The sequence below is a fragment of the Oryctolagus cuniculus genome, chromosome 13 (assembly GCF_051225735.1).
Source record: "Oryctolagus cuniculus isolate XC-2025 breed Fujian yellow rabbit chromosome 13, ASM5122573v1, whole genome shotgun sequence".
Taxonomy (NCBI): Eukaryota; Metazoa; Chordata; class Mammalia; order Lagomorpha; family Leporidae; genus Oryctolagus; species Oryctolagus cuniculus.
Window position 1 is genome coordinate 69,583,613 of NC_142879.1, and position 15,708 is coordinate 69,599,320.

The following is a 15,708-nucleotide window of genomic DNA, read 5'->3' on the forward strand; positions in this document are numbered from 1 at the left end:
AAACCAGGCACCCGAGAGGCTTTTGCGTATGGAAAAATTTGGCTTTCCTTATTTTTTTAAAATAATTATTTATTTATTTTAAAGGCAGAGATACACACATACATACACACACACATACACACACGCAGTGAGAGAGGGAAAGAGAGGGAGAGAGCAAGAGAGCGCTTCCATCTGCTGGTTCCCTCCCCTAATGGCTGCAAGGGCTGGGGTTGGGCCAAGCTAAAGCCTGGAGCTTCTTCCTGGTCTCCCACATTGGTGCAGGCACCCAGGCACTTGGGCCATCTTCTGTTGCCTCCCAAGGCACATTAGCAGGAAGCTGGATTGGAAGTGGAGCAGCCAGGACTTGAATTGGAGCCCACATGGGATGCCAGCAATATAGGCAAAAGCTCAACCCATGTACCACAGTGCTGGCCCCTGAAAACTTTTCCAAGACTCTGATTCAGATGTCTCTTTCTCTTGGAAGAACAGAGAGCGCCCGTGCTCCCGTGGTGAGCCGTTGAACAAGTTTTTACTGATGCTGCTGCTTCCTCGTGTTTAGCTGTGTCTTCTCTTGTGTGTCGCAGGGAGGAGTTAACATAATGTACCACGGGATCCAGGACTACGAGAAGAACAACGCCCGCGTGCACCTTGTGATGGAGAAGGGGGACACAGTTTTCTTTCATCCTTTGCTCATCCATGGATCCGGGCGGAACAGAACCCAAGGCTTCCGGAAGGTATGCGTTCACGTTGCTGCAGCTCTCAGAGATGATGAGTTAGAAACAAAAATTTTAAGATATATGAAAATGTGAAGGGTGTGCGAGTTTTAACTAAACTGGACTTTAGTCCAGTTTGTTTACCAGGAAATCAATTTGTGGGCCTTGTGCCTTTTTGGCTCTTATCAGTGAGAAGCCAGAGGACCTCAGGATCCTAATCATGTGGATATTACTACTGACACATGAACGTGCTCGGGATGGCTTCTTCTGGGGCAAAAATGTGGAATTTAGATGCTTGTGTAAATGATAACCAGAGGGAACTTCATGTTAATATTACTGCTGGGAAAACAGTATTGAGCCAATACACGTTGTATTGATTCTGAATTGATTGCCCTGAAGCCAGAACGAACAGCAGCCATATATATATATATATATATATATATATATATATATATATTTTAATCCCTTGGCCTTAGAAGGTTTTAATTTCATTGCTTGCATTCAAAAGGGAATGAGGATCCTCACACACCCCGGATGGTTGACTTCTTGGTCTCACAGACTGACAGTCCCGTGGGTGCACATTCTCCCAGGATAACATGCTGTCCACACCCAATACTGGAGCTCCTTTGGGGCCCAGTGGGGCTTTCCAGTTCATCATGCTGTTCCCACCAATCCCTGAAGCCTCTCTGAGGCCAAAGGTCAGGGGTCACATTTCATGTTCCATCCATTCATTTTCTTCCCCGGGCTCAGTAGGGCCCAGATTAGGCTGAGGCAAGTTGAGGCAGCCTCCCAAGCGGGAAAATTAAAGGGGATGAGGCCAGCGCTGTGGTGTAGTAGACTAAGCCTCTGCTTGTGGTGCTGGCATCCGATATGGCTGTTGGTTCGTGTCCCAGCTGCTCCTCTTCCAATCCAGAGTCTACTATGGCTGGGAAAGCAGTGGAAGATGGCCCAAGTACTTGGGTCCCTCCACCCACATGGGAGACCCGGATGAAGCTCCTGGCTTTGTCCTGGCCCAGCTCTGGCCATTGTGGTCATTTGGGGAGTGAACCAGCGGATGGAGGACCTTTCTGTCTCTCTCTGTCTCTGTACTTGACCTCTCAAAAAAAAAAAATAACACTTAAAAAAATTGAGAGGATTCCAATAAAACCTCAGCAATCAAGGTCCCTAACATGTTTCCCAAGTCACAACGAACACAAACAACCCATCCTGTGCAATAATGCCAGAATCTTAAATAGAAGATGGGATTGGACTCTGCACTCACACAGCCCTCCGAGCCACAGGAGTGAGGAGGTGCAGGGACAGTTATGCAAATGTCGCTGTGGGTTTTACTACCTGACTGTGCAGTGTTCCTCCAGGATGTTTTCAGTAGCCTTAATGCCCTGGAAAAATATTAATCATCATGACATAACAATGTGAATGCCAGCGCACACATGTTTGCCTTTGCCTGGGGCTCTGCTGTGGCTACATGGGGGCTCACCTAAGGAAATGGAGTTTGTCACTCCACTCTCTGGAAGCTCCATGTGTTGGGCAAAGTAGTAAGTCCTCCTGCAGGGTGCAGTCACCTTAAGATATCTGACCTGTGGCAAAGACAGTGAGTTTTAACGTTGCTTTGCCACTTAGGTCTGTGTATAAGTTTTTCTGGAACGGGAAGAACCACATAACTTAAGCCTTTGCCTTGAAGGAAACACGGCCTTGGCCTTGAAGTGTTCCCTCTGATTTGCGAGGAGGTGGGCATGGGTTTTCTTTCCACGGTGTCTTTTGTTTTCATGCTTGCCATCAGAATACTAACCCTCCCAAATTTGGCAGGGGGCCTAGCCTTGGAACTAAGAAGATGACGGGCTACTTGGGATACCTGGCTTTGTGGGGCTTAGGAAAATCCCATGGCAAAGTTCTCTCACCTAGAGGATTGTGTTTCCTGTCCCCTCTATACCTTTTCTTTTCTTAAAGATGTACTTTTTATTTAAAAGGCAAAGTGACAGAGAAAGAGAGAGAGAGAGAGAGAGAGAGAATCTTTGATGCACTGGTTCACTCCTCAAATGGCTGCAATAGCCAGAGTGGGCCAGGCTGAAAGCAGAATCCTGGAAGTCTGTGTGGGGCAAGGACCCAGGTGCTTTCCCAAGAGAGGTCTTCCATCCACTGGTTCCCTCCCCAATTGGCTGCAATGGCCAGAGCTGGGCTGATCTGAAGCCAGGAGCCAGGAGCTTCTTCCAAGTCCACACATGGGTGCAGGGGACCAAGTAATTAGGCCATCTTCTACTACCTTCCCAGGCCCTAGCAGAGAGCTGGATTGGAAGAGGAGCAGCCAGGACATGAACCAGTGCCCATATGGGACGCTGGTGATATAGGCAAAGGCTTAGTTCACTATGCCACAGCACCATCCCCCCATCTACACCTTGTAAAAAACAATGATGGGCTCAGCTGCCTCAGTTATCACACCTGGTTCAAACCATTTGTAAATTTTCAGTTAGCCTTTAACTGGGGTCCTGGGAGAGGGATGGAGCTGAGCTACAGAGAGACTGATTTTGTGTCCCATGGAGCAGGCTTCCAGTGTAGAATTGGCTGGGTAAGAGAAGGCCTCCCTGCCTGGTTGGTTGCTGGCAGCAATGGGATGTGTTTCTCAATTTCACCACTCTCTATAGGCCATTTCCTGCCATTACGCCAGTGCCGACTGCCACTACATTGATGTGGAGGGCACCAGCCAAGAAAACATTGGGAAGGAAGCTTCACGAATGGCGGATAAATTCCAGGGCTATGAGGGCACCGTGGACTTGAAGGTACGCTTGTGAAAAATTAGGTACAGGTGTCAGGTGTGTCTTCAGATGCTTCATGGTTCTCCCACCCAGTTTAATTCTGGGAGGTGCAGAGTGCACCTTCTGAAGTAGCTTCCCAGCATGAGAATCTTCTTCCTTCATTACCTGCAGGTGTGACCCCAGCTGGCAGGTCTTGGCATTTTTCCCACGAAATCTTGTCCCTTGCCTTTTGTTCAGTCCTTAAAATGCCTCACACAGACAACCTAATCTGTCCACTGGGACTTATATCTGACACCCTGAATTTTAACATAGGATAAACACAGTATGCAGTCAGCTCTGCTTAATTGCAAGTTCTGCATCTGTAGAGTCAATCATCCAATGTATAAAAGACAAGCAGAAACATTTGAAAAAATATTCCACTTGTTCTGAATACATACAGACCTGTTCCTTATTAACGAGCAGACAGTCAAAGCTACCGGTGACCAGCAGACAAATTATCTGTGTCATTAGTCCCTGAATGATCCAGAACAGCTGTTTACATAGCATAGTCATTGTACTAATATTATGAAAACTCTAAAGATGACTTGAAGTAGGCAGGAGGATGTGCACAGGTTAGATTCAGGTTTTATACACTACTTGATACTCAGATGAGGGACTGGAGCAGCCTTAGATGTTGTATTCCCTGGGGGTCCTGGAACCAGTGCCCTGAAGATATGATGAGGTCCAGCTGCACATATGTTTGAATTCAGCAAGGCTGTGCTGAATAAATACCTCCTATATTTAATTGAGTTATTGAGCAGGTCATTGTTCCTCAGGCTTACTGAGAATGGCGGTACTAATTGTTGTGATCTGCTTTATAATTCTTTGTGAGGTATCAAAGCACGTTCATGTCCATTCTCCTGTTTTCTTCTCCCACACTGAAAGGAGCAGTCAGCACAGCTCCATGCTGTGTAGGAGAACATAAGAGTCAGGTGGTTGGTGCAAGTTTCCTTAGCAACATAAGATTTCAGAGGCCTAATCCTAAAATCATTCTTTCCACCATACCTTGCTGTTTGCCCGGAAATAAATACTAAACAAGGAGGTTCAAACTGTGTCATCAAAAAACAAAGGGAAAAAAAAGCAACAAAAATTAGTAACCCAAGACACTGGTTTTCCCTGTCAGGGTGTAATCAGGAGTAGAATGTTCTAGATGGCTCAAGCAGTCAGCATAAAGGGCGGCAGGGAAGTGCAGAGGAAACTCTTCAGGAACTGGCGATGTTACGAGACATTCCCTGCAGTTAGCAGGTGCACCACCTCAGCCAGGGCTGGCGATGTGGGCCCCCACTGACTTAGTGTGGTGGCACTATTTTAGAAATTAGATTAATTGGAGTCTCAGAACATGGTTTACTTACTAACCAGTGTAGCAATTATGGGGAATTTTTCCCCTATTTAACCCTATGTAGATGGTGAGTAGGCAAATAGAAGTGTTCCATAAATTCCTTCTGTTTGGCCTTATTTCCAGGATATTTTTATATTTCGAAGTCGACTTGTGAAGGGGGAACGAGTCAACCTTTGAAACCACCCTTTGCTAAAACTCTCCTACAGGAACCCAAAACAAAACCAGGTGTCAGAAGAAAACCCTTCCCTTGTGATGGTGTCATCTGTGCTATCACTCGTTAACAAAATCACAAACCATGGCTCAGGTACTTGATTGCATACAGTGAATTCTGCAGTGCAATGAGGGTGTGGTGATGGAAGTAAAAACAGTAAAACTGAAATAGTATTGTCTCAAGGAAAATCATCTGGGGTTACAACAAGATTAATAAAGATAGTTGACATAATTTCAGTGTGGAAGTCGGTTATTTCGTTCAGTTGCTGAAATGAATGCTTTGGAACTCAGGAAGAGCTGAGGTTTGCATTTCTGTCCTGATAAACCCACAACCTACCAATTTCCTGTCGTGACAGATGCTTCTCCAATTGAGAACACCATATAACACATTGACCTTTTATTAAAGGCTTCAGGAGGACATAATAAAGACACAGTAAGGGTCTGATACAGGCCTTCTTGCACAACTTGCTCAACCCAACTGTCCTCCTTAAGAAACCCACCTGGTATTTCTGTTCTTTTAAAAATTAGTTTATTTGTTTGAGAGGCAGAGTTACAGACAGAGAGGGGGAGAGACAGAGAGATCTTCTATGCACTGCTTACTCCCTACATGGCCAAAGACAGGAGCCAGGAGCATCTTCTGGGTCTCCCATGTGAGTGAAGTGGCCCAAGGACTTGGGCTATCTTCCACTGCTTTCCCAAGCCATGAGCAGGGAGTTGGATTGGAAGTGGAGCAGCCAGGACTTGAACCAGCATCCACACGGGATGCCTGCACTGCAGGTGGTGGCTTAGCCTACTATTGCCACAGCGCCAGCTCCTATCTCTGATCTTTTCCTCTGTTCAGATGGTGTGTTCTATTGGGCAGGGCAGTCCAAAGCCTTGAGCATGTATGAATGAAACACCACTTCCTTCATTGTACAGAGAAAGTTTTAGGTACTTTTGCCTGGATTGGAAGTATCCATGGACTGGAGAGGACTTCACCACAGCACCATATTTCTGGACCAGTGGAGGGCAGCAAGGAAACACAGTCTTGATTTTTAAAATTGTAGTTAGGACTTTAGTGAGAAAAAATAACAAAGGGTCGCTTTCTTGCCATTCTGCTAAGCAGAAATGTCCCCAAATCTAGCATCACCTTTCTGGTCGGTTTCTTTGTAGGGACACCTTGTTTAGGACTTGTTCCATCTGGAAACCAGGGTTGCCAAGGGACTCCTGGGGAGGATTTGAGCAGACTGGATGTGGAATGGCGCTAAAATGTAAAGAAGGAATGCCAGTGTGAATAGATAGCACTTAGGCAACACTGTTTTGTTCTGGACTAAACTTCCCAAGCTGGTTTCAAACGTCAGTGTTAAAAAAAAGGGTGTGTGTGTGTGTGGCATTGTGGCATAGTGGGTGGAGCTTGTTTGAAAAGAGTGGATTTGGGGCCGGTGCTGTGGCATAGTGGGTAAAGCCGCCACCTTCAGTGCTGGCATCCCATATGGGTGCTGGTTGAAGTCCTGGCTGCTCCATTTCTGATCCAGCTCTCTGCTATGGCCTGGGAAAGCAGTAGAAGATGGCTCAAGTCCTTGGGCCCCTGTACCTGCATGGGAGACCCTGAAGAAGCTCCTGGCTCCTGGCTTGGATTGGCAGACTCTGGCTGTTGTGGCCATTTGGGGAATGAACCAGTATATGGAAGACTTTCTTTCTCTCTCTCTCTCTCTCTCTGCCTCTGTAACACTGGCTTTCAAATAAATAAGTACATTAAAAAATAAAGACCAAAAAAAAAAAAAACTTCTGTAGGAAAAGTAGATAGCACAAGATGTTTCTGTCCATGTGTATTTGTGAGTGAAAGCCAACCAATCAGGACGTCACATTTTATCCATGGTTTTGTCCATGAAGGAAAAGAACAGCTGAGGAAATGGGCACTGCTCATCGTCCGTGTGGATCCCAGGCGAGTGGAGGAGTGAGGAGGAGCTGTAAAGGGGATGGCACTGGTGCTTGGCAGAATGAGGGCTGCCTGGTGCCTCAGAGGCTGGACTTGGCCTGGGCTGCTGTTCCTTTCAGCAGAGACTAATCTAGAAGTTAATGCTCAAACAAAGCACAAAACGAAACAAAAGGAAAGGCTTCCCTTGTATGAATTTTGGGACTCCCAGCTTAGGAAAATCAAAGGTCTTTGCTCACTGTCTACAGTGCAAGCCTTCCTCGACTCACCTTTCATTCCTGTGTTCTTTTTTTTTTTTCAATTGTAAAATGCCCCTAATGGAAACTCTTCCACATAAATCAGGTTTGTTTTTTCCATAACTTTTGTTTAAAAAAGACTCATTTTATTTATTTGAAAGGCAGAGTTACAGTGAGAGAAGTAGAGAGAGAATCTTCCATCTGCTGGTTCACTCCCCAATGGCCATAATGGCTGGAGCTGGACCAGTCCAAAGCAAGGAGCTTTTCTGGGTCTCACATATGGGTACAGGGACCCAAACACTTGGGCCATCTTCTGCTGCTTTCCCAGGCACATTAGCAGGGAGCTGGATCAGAAGTGGAGTAGCAAGGACTCAAGTTGGTGCTCATATGGGATGCCGGTGCTGCAGGCAACAGCTTAGCATGTTATACCACAACACCAACCCAACATAAACTGTTTTTTTTATTTAAGATTTACTTATTTGAGAGGCAGAGTTAGAGAGAGGTAGAGACAGAGAGAGAGAGGTCTTCCATCCACTGGTTCACTCCACAAATGGCTGCAACTGCTGAAGCTGAGCCAATCCGAAGCCAGCAGCTTCTTCGGGGTCTCTCATGCAGGTGCTGGGGCCCAAGGACTTGGGCCATCCTCTGCTGCCCTCCCAGGCCATAGCAGAGAACTGGATCAGAAGTGGAGCAGCAGAGACCCGAACTGGTGCCCATAGAGGATGCTGGCACTGCACGCCAAGGCTTTAATCCACTGTACCACAGCGTCAGCACCCATATGCCATTTTTTAAAAAGATTGATTTTATTTATTTGAAAGAGTTACAGAGAGAGGTAGAGACAGAGAGAGAGGTCTTCTGTCTGCTGGTTTCCTCCCCAGATGACTGCAACGTCCAGAGCTTCTCGATCCGAAGCCAGGAGCCAGGAGCTTCTTCTGGGTCTCCCATGCAGGTGCAGGGGCCCAAGGACTTGGGCCATCTTCTACTGGTATCCCAGGCCATAGCAGAGAGCTGGATCAGAAATGGAGCAGCCAGGACTAAAACCAGCGCCATATAGGATGTTGGCGCTTCAGGCCAGGGCGTTAACCCGCAGATCGTTTATTACAGTTGGAACCACATGTTATATAGCCAAGAGCAGCCAATCTGGTCAAGGGGCGGTCTATGCCCCAACCAATCACAGCCTGTTGCCAGGCAGCTTCTAAAGCCAGGTGGGTTTCAAAGCCATTCCTGAGTAACTGACGCTCGCTTGCCAGTGGCCACCTTGGCATGGCCTTCTCATTCCACCACAGACTGTGACTTCACAATGACTCCAATGAATGCACCTGTTTGGGCTCAAGTTAGATTGAAGCCTGGAAGGTTAGAGAAACCTAATGAAGGAGTTGGTGAAGAGGCTGAGGAGACGTTAAAAAGCCGTTTTCCGTGCTCATGAGGGCCACGTTGATAAATCAGGAGAGATCTTGGCAGGCTCTAAGGAGGAACGCCTCGTAAATGAAGCCCTGGGGCAGCCTTCCCGTGGACTTCCTTCCCTGAAGGTCGCCAGGCCTGCAGGCTGGATGCTTTGCAAGACGAAGGGTTTCACACAACAGCGGAGGCCGTGCAACCCCAGGCCCACAATTCCCAGCAAGCTGACCTCTCGGAGCCTGTTTCCTCATCTATAAAGTATCTACAATATGACTGCTCTGTAGGCTGTTTGTACGGGACTCACAGGATGATATATTGCGGCGAGGGTGGGGTGGGGTGGGGAGTGCTGCACAGCCCAGATTCCTCTCAGTAATACAGAACACAATTCCTGCCGCTGCTAGGACTGTCAGTAAACAGCCTTCAAATGCCAGCCTCTTTGGGAATGGCCTCCGCGGCAGAGCTGCCTCCACCAAGGTCACGCCCTTTCCCCTGTGACTGACCAACGTGGAGGCAGAAAGCCTTGGCCAGGGGCTGGCATTGTGGCACAGCAGGTTAAGCCACTGCTTGCAAGGCTGGCATCCCATGTAAATGCTGGCTTGAGTCCTGGGTGCTCTATTTCTGATGCAGCTTCCTAGTAAAGCGCCTATGAAGGCAGTGGAGGATGGCCCAAGGGCTTGGGCCCCTGTCACCCACACAGAAGATCCCTGTGGAGTTCCCGGCTCCTGGCTTCAGCCTGGCCCGACCCTAGCAGTGTGGTCAACTGGGGAGTGAACCAGCAGATGGAAGATTCTCATTCTCTCTCTCTCTCTCTCTCTCTGATTCTGCCTGTGAAATAAATAAGTCTTTAAAAAAAGTCATTAAAAAAAAGTCATGGGGACCAATATTGTGGCGTAGCAAGTAAAGCAGCCACCTGCATTACTGGCTTACCATATGGGTCATGGTTTGAGTCCTGAGTGCTGCATTTCCTATCTAGCTCCCTGCTAATGTCCCTGGGAAAGCAGTGGAAGATGGCCCATGTACTTGGACTCCAGCACCTATGTGGGAGACCCAGATGAAGCTCCTGGTACCTGGCTTTGGCCTTGCCCTGCCCTGGGTGTTGCAGCCATCTGAGAAATAAACCATAAGATGGAAGGCCTTTCTCTTTGTTAGGAGCCAGGAGCTTCTTTCAGGTCTTCACACTGGGGGTAGGGGCCCAGGTGTTATAGGAGTTTGGAGTTGGGCCTTTGTCTCACCACAAGGAAGAATCATGATGTGGACAGCAAATAGGGTGAGAAAAGTAAGTTTAAGCTGATTTTATTGAGAAGCAGACTTCCATTTTTCAGGAGGGGTCCTCCAGGGAGGGGTCCATCCAGGTCTGGGTATTAGGAACTTATATAGGAAGTGCACAGCAACCGATCAGTTCTTCTACACAGTTTGAATACACCATGGGTCTGCTTTGTTTTTTTCTATGTCTCTTGCATAGGGGTCATGGTTTCTGACTGGGACAGAATCCAGCACCCCGACCGGGACTAGAACCCGGGGTGCCAGTGCCGCAGGCGTAAGATTAGCCTAGTGAGTTGCAGCGCTGGCCTTTTCTTCTTCTTCTTCTTCTTCTTCTTCTTTTTTAGGACTTTTTGTATTCCTTTGATTTTCATGTAAATCACACAAATGTGTAGAAACTAAAATGAATTTTTAAATTGAAACAATGAACAGGGTGGCCAATGTTGTGGTGTAGCTGGTGAAGTGGCTACTTCTAGTAGCAGGTTCGAGTCCCTGATGCTCTGCTTCTGACCCAGCTTCTTGCTATCTACCTTGGATGGCAGCAGAAGACAGCCCAAGTACTTGGGCCCCTGTCATCCGTGTGGGAGACCCGGATGGAGCCCCAGCCTTCCAGTTTTGCCTGGCCCTGACCAGGCTGTTGAGGCCATCTGGAGAGTGAGCCAGTGTCTCTCCCTCTCTCCTCTCCATCACTCTGCCTTTCCAATAAATAAACAACTCTCCAGAGAAAAAGAAAAAGAGACAATAAACAGGAAGAAATTTAGAGCAACAGAGAATGGACCCAGGACAACGAAAGTCCTTTAAAAAAAGTGGGTAGAAAATGGAAATAAAACACATGTATTTGGGTGCCACAATTTGAAATCCATGTGCCCTGTTTTCATAACATGCATTTTCTATGAACCTTGTGAAGACCCTCTGGTACAAGCAGAACTTTCCATCGAGTCAGGTGCATACTTGGGCCCTGGGTCAGGAGCCTGCAAGCTTGTCCTGTCAAGACCCGGATGGTCAGTATTTTCCCCCATGCAGCCCAGGCCACATCTGCTGCATTGATTCCACTCTGCCGTTGGGGCAGGAAGGCTGCCAGAGACAACAGGACCTCAAGGAGCGTGGCTGGGACCCAACAAAACTCTATTTACAAAGAGGCCGTCTGCCAGGCCTGAGGCTGGGGCTCTGGTCTGCCTGCTCTGCTCTAGATGAACATACAACTTCAGCAAAGCAAACAGCCCTGCACCTTGGCAAGCAGCACCCCCACCTGAGGAGCGGTGCTTTGGGGGACCCGTTCCTCACTGCTCTTACAAATGGGCAGAAGGTTCTGCCAGCCTCTCCCTCTGTACACCCTCCTGGGTGTACAGAACGGCTCCTTTTGTTTTCTTGAAGTGGCCGGTTTTGAATTGAGTTGCGTGGAGTCACCTGTTAAGCCCCATCCTTTGCCAGTTCTGTGTCATTGCTGCCCAGAAGGGAACTGCTTGAAGGCACGAGGGGAGATGTGATCTCTTCATGGATTCTGGGTAAGCGTGTATGTCAGGAGCAGTCAGCTGTTTTGGTTGCAAACATCAGAAGCTGACCCAGACCCTGAGAACAGAAAATGGACTTTGTTGTTTGCAGATGTTCTGGGGCACAGGGATTTGCCCCAAATGAGGCTGGGAGCCAGGGGTGCAGAGCGGGTGGGCACAGTGCAAAGGGACAGGCTGGGCTATGACTGTTGGGATCTGTGAGATCTCTAATCCCCAGCCCTGTCCCTGAGGCCCCTGTGCTGGCTAGGGCCTCTGCTGGATGCTGGTTCACTCCCTAATGGCTGCAGCAGCCGGGGCTGGGCCAGGCTGAAGCCAGGAGCCAGGAGCTTCCTTGGGGTCTCCCACATGGGTACAAGGGCTCAAGCACTTGGACCATCATCTGCTGCTTTCCCAGGTGCATTAGCAGGGAGCTGGATTGGAAGTGGTGCATGGGAAGTGGAGGTGGGACTTGAACTGGCGACCATATGGGATGCCAGCATTGTAGGCCAGGGCTCTAACCTGCTGTGCCTGCCCTTTTGTCTCCTTTCAAGGGATTAGAATCCTTTCTTTATATTTGTTTCTTTGTAAAAACTAAGAACTAAGAAACCTTTCCCCAAATCTCATACACCCCATAAGGTTCCTTCCTCCACACCATCAAGTTCATGCACCCCTTGTTAAATCAATGATTAGCAAGGGGACTTACTTAACTGAGTTGACTCATCAAGCCCTACCCCAGGGGCTGGAGATGGGTCGAGATGCACATGGTTGGCAGATACTTGGATGACATCTCAGCTCTGCTGCCAGAGAAGGGAGTGGCACGTGCCATTGCTGTGCTGAGCCCTGCTTGTGGGCTTTCGGTGGAGGGACAATGTGATCTGATTTGCATTGTGGACAGATGACTCCGGAAACAGTTTACAGGATGCTAAGGGGGAGAAAACGGGCACTCCCGACAGGGAAAGCAGCATGGGAGGGTTTGAAATGACAGCCTCAGCCATAGCAAATGCAGAATGCAGGAATGGACACAGTGGACCTTGTTGAAGACACAGAAGCAGCGGAGTTAGATGTGATGGTGAGAGGAAGAGAGGAGGCCAGGGTGACCCCAGAACATGAGGGGTACTCTCTCTTCTCTGCCGATTGACCCCACCAAACCTACTCTGAGGACCCCTGAAAGAAGGTGTTTCCAAGGCCATAAAGACCCCACTGAGAGTCAGTGCCCAGGTTCCCCAGATGTGCGGGATGCCTCCTGCCAGCAACTCATCTCCCTGGCCCTCCCCTGCGGGCTCTCAACCCCACTCTCCTAGAGCCTCCGGGGGGTTCCTTCTCAGTCTCCTTTGCTGGTTCTCTTCCTGTCCTTGATGTCTAACTCTGTGCACGCTTTGCCTTCTCAGACCTTCTCTCTTCTTCCTACGCCTTCCCGAGGTCAGAGAGGGAGGTGTCTGTGAAGTCTCTGCAGGTGCAGTGGCCCTGGTTTTGAGCACCAAGTTCTCGCTCAATCTCCATCCACTCTTTCCTGAAACTGTTCTGACATGTGCCCAGGGACGGAGGAGGTGTGGGCTTTCCAATCCTTTCCACTTTTTAACATAAGACAAGCAGCACAGTGTAAATCAAATCCTCATACCCAGTAGGTTATGTCTGGTAAAAAAAAAAAATAAAAGAGAGAGAGAGTAACAAGTGGCTTAACCTGCTGCATCACCACGGCTGCCCCATAACATACACTATATTGTTCAGCCTAAACAAGGAAGGAAACTCTGACACAGGCTCTGAGGTGGATGAACCTTGAGTTTATGCTTAGTGAAATACGCCAGACACAAAAGAACAAATACTATCTAATTCTACTTACATGAGGTGCCTAGAGTAGTCCAATTCCTAGACAGAACATGGAATGGTGGCTGCTGGTTCTTGGGAGGTGTAATGGCAAGCTATTGTTGATGGGTGCAGGGCTCAGTTTTACAAGCTGGAAAGAAAAAGAGCTCTGGGGATAGGTAGCAGTGGTGGTTGTGCAATGTGAGGAATGCATGCAATGCTGCTGAACTGTGCACTTACCGGTAGCTCAGACCAGAGTGGGAGTTTCGCCTCACTGCTAAAACACTGCATTCCATATCCGCCTCCAGCTTCCTGCCAATGCACTCCCTGGGAAGCAGCAGGTGTTGGCTGAAATGCTTGGGGCCTTGGCATCCACATGGTAGACCTGGATTGAATTCTAGGCTCTTAGCTTTGGCCTGGCCCATTTAGGAAGTGAACCAGAAGATGGAAGATCTCTGTCTCTCTCTCTCTTGGCCTTTCAAATAAGTAAAAATAGGGACTGGCGGATGCAGGTCCTGGCTCCCGGCCCAATCCTCGCTATTGCAGGCATTTGGGGAGTGAACCAGAAGGTGGAATATTTCTCTTTCCCCCTCACCCAATCTTTTGCAGATGAATAAATAAATCTTTAAAATAATTTAAAAAACATTGGAAGAAAAAGACAAACAGCTCTTCCTCCAAGCCCCCAATGTATGGACCTCATCAAGGTTCATTCCTCAAGGGAGTGAAAACCTCCAGGTGGATGTTCTTCCGATGACAAAGTCGGGTGACAACAGAGTAAGGAAGCAGCAGTGAGAAAACCTTCAAGCAACGGAGCTGACTGCAGCCCCGAGAGAAACTGACAGCAAGGCGCTGTGCCTGCCTATTTGTCTTTGAAGTTGGAGGTGACATGATTGTCTCAGTGGGTGTATTTGCAGGTTAATTGTATTTGCAGGTTGACCTGAAAAATAAAGTCAGATTTCTGATGATAGGAAGTCTTGTGGGCTGATTTGATTTTATAATAAAACCGAACCCACAATGTAGTTGGGTGACGAGTTTTCCTCTAGGCACCAGTGTTGTGGCGTAATGGGCAAAGCCACTGCTTGCAAGTGCCAGCATCCCATATGGGCACCAGTTAGAGACCAGGCTGCTCACAGGCTTCGGGATCCTGGGCCACACACAGAACCTAGCCAAGCAGCAGAGGAACGAGGTGTCATTTGTGATCCACAACCTTCCTGTGCTGGCCAAGATGGCTGCTGTGAGCAAGGCCTGTCAAACATGTTTGGCCTCATGCATGGGACCTGCCTGGAAACATCAGGACAAGGGTGTGGGCCCAGTCTGTGCATGTGACCCCACTTTGAGGTCAGTCTCCTGTGGCCGTGGCAGCCTCCTGCTGTGTATGGGCTTCCAGGCCCAGCAGCCTGTGTGTGACTGAGCTGCTTCATTGGGACTGTCCTGTGTTCTTTTTGACATCAGAATCTGGTGATGGGTGGGAGAGGGCGAATATTAGGAGGAATAATGGTCTGGACTAGAATTTAGGTGCGTGGTGGCATATACTCATGAAAGAGTCTTAAATTAAAAAAAAAAAACCGCCAGAATACATTCGTGGTTAAGATGAGGAATCCTCTTGTTTGTATGGACTTCAGTGTAGCTCCCTTACTCCTATGTAGCATTAATCATTCACAGATTGATTGTTTTCATCATTTTTCGTTTTTGTTGTAGAAGTGGTTTTTAATTAATAAAGTGGAGCTGACTGAGAACTTGCTGAACCGCTGTTCAGGACAGACCCGGCATCTGAGCTGAATGGAAGGCGCAGCTTGCTGCAGGCCCAGTGAGGCGCTGGTCTGGGTGGGAGTGTCTGTAGACACACAGAGGTGGAGAGCTGCTCTTGTAGTGTCACAGCTAATGGTCCCTCTTTATTCCTTTGCCAGGAGGCCTCCTAACCTGTTTACCACGTGAGCAAGCAGCTCGGTTCTGTGCAGAGATAAAGTCCCCCAAATATGGTGAAGGTCACCAAGCATGGATTATTGGGATTGTAGAGAAGGGCAACCGTACCACCAGGATCATAGACCAGGCCCGGATCATCGAAGTCGCACCGCAAGTGGCCACTCAAAATATGAACCCCACACCTGGTGCCACCTCTTAATTTAGACAGCAGTAGCTACTCGGTTTTGTTTTTAAAAAGATCTATTTCCTTTCTCATCACTTCAATTAAAGACTATAAGCAACAACAAAAATCTCATTGTGTCTACACATCTGGTGACCTGAGGTCGATTTGTGAGTGGGTACAATTAATAAAATAAAATCCATGGCCTTTTTTCCTGTTACATTAACTGAAGATGCACCTGCTCTTGAGGCGGTTTCTGAGTTGAGAATTATGTTGTTATCCAATACTGTTGATTCATTTTGAATCTTTAGACACTTATCTCTCGCCGCATAGGCTCTTTCTAAAGGTGCTTTCACACAGCACAGACGTTACCAGTAGTGGTGTCAGGTAGCGGTTCCTGTCTTTTCATTTGATGTGTATTTATCATATAAGCCTGATCTTTTTTCAAGCATCTTGAATGGCGTCTGGAAAGATGGAATTGGTAAGTGAGAAT

The 15,708-nt window shown here is 48.0% G+C and overlaps 1 protein-coding gene across 4 annotated transcripts in view; it reads left to right on the forward strand.

Annotated features, from left to right (window-relative positions):
• Window positions 1-15,432, forward strand: part of LOC149122650 (phytanoyl-CoA dioxygenase, peroxisomal-like) — a 32,351-nt gene extending 16,919 nt beyond the window's left edge. For 2 of the 4 annotated variants that reach the window (XM_089311740.1, XM_089311737.1), the window contains exons 7-9: window positions 564-713; window positions 3,332-3,466; window positions 4,944-5,262. In XM_089311740.1, coding sequence (XP_089167866.1) covers window positions 564-713; window positions 3,332-3,466; window positions 4,944-4,997 — 339 coding nt within the window. In that variant the 3' untranslated portion in view covers window positions 4,998-5,262. Of the gene's footprint in view, window positions 1-563; window positions 714-3,331; window positions 3,467-4,943; window positions 5,263-13,741; window positions 14,098-15,039 lie in introns of those variants that run through there. The other 2 variants (XM_089311738.1, XM_089311739.1) reach the window with 2 other exon arrangements.
• Window positions 15,433-15,708: the final 276 nt, after the last annotated feature.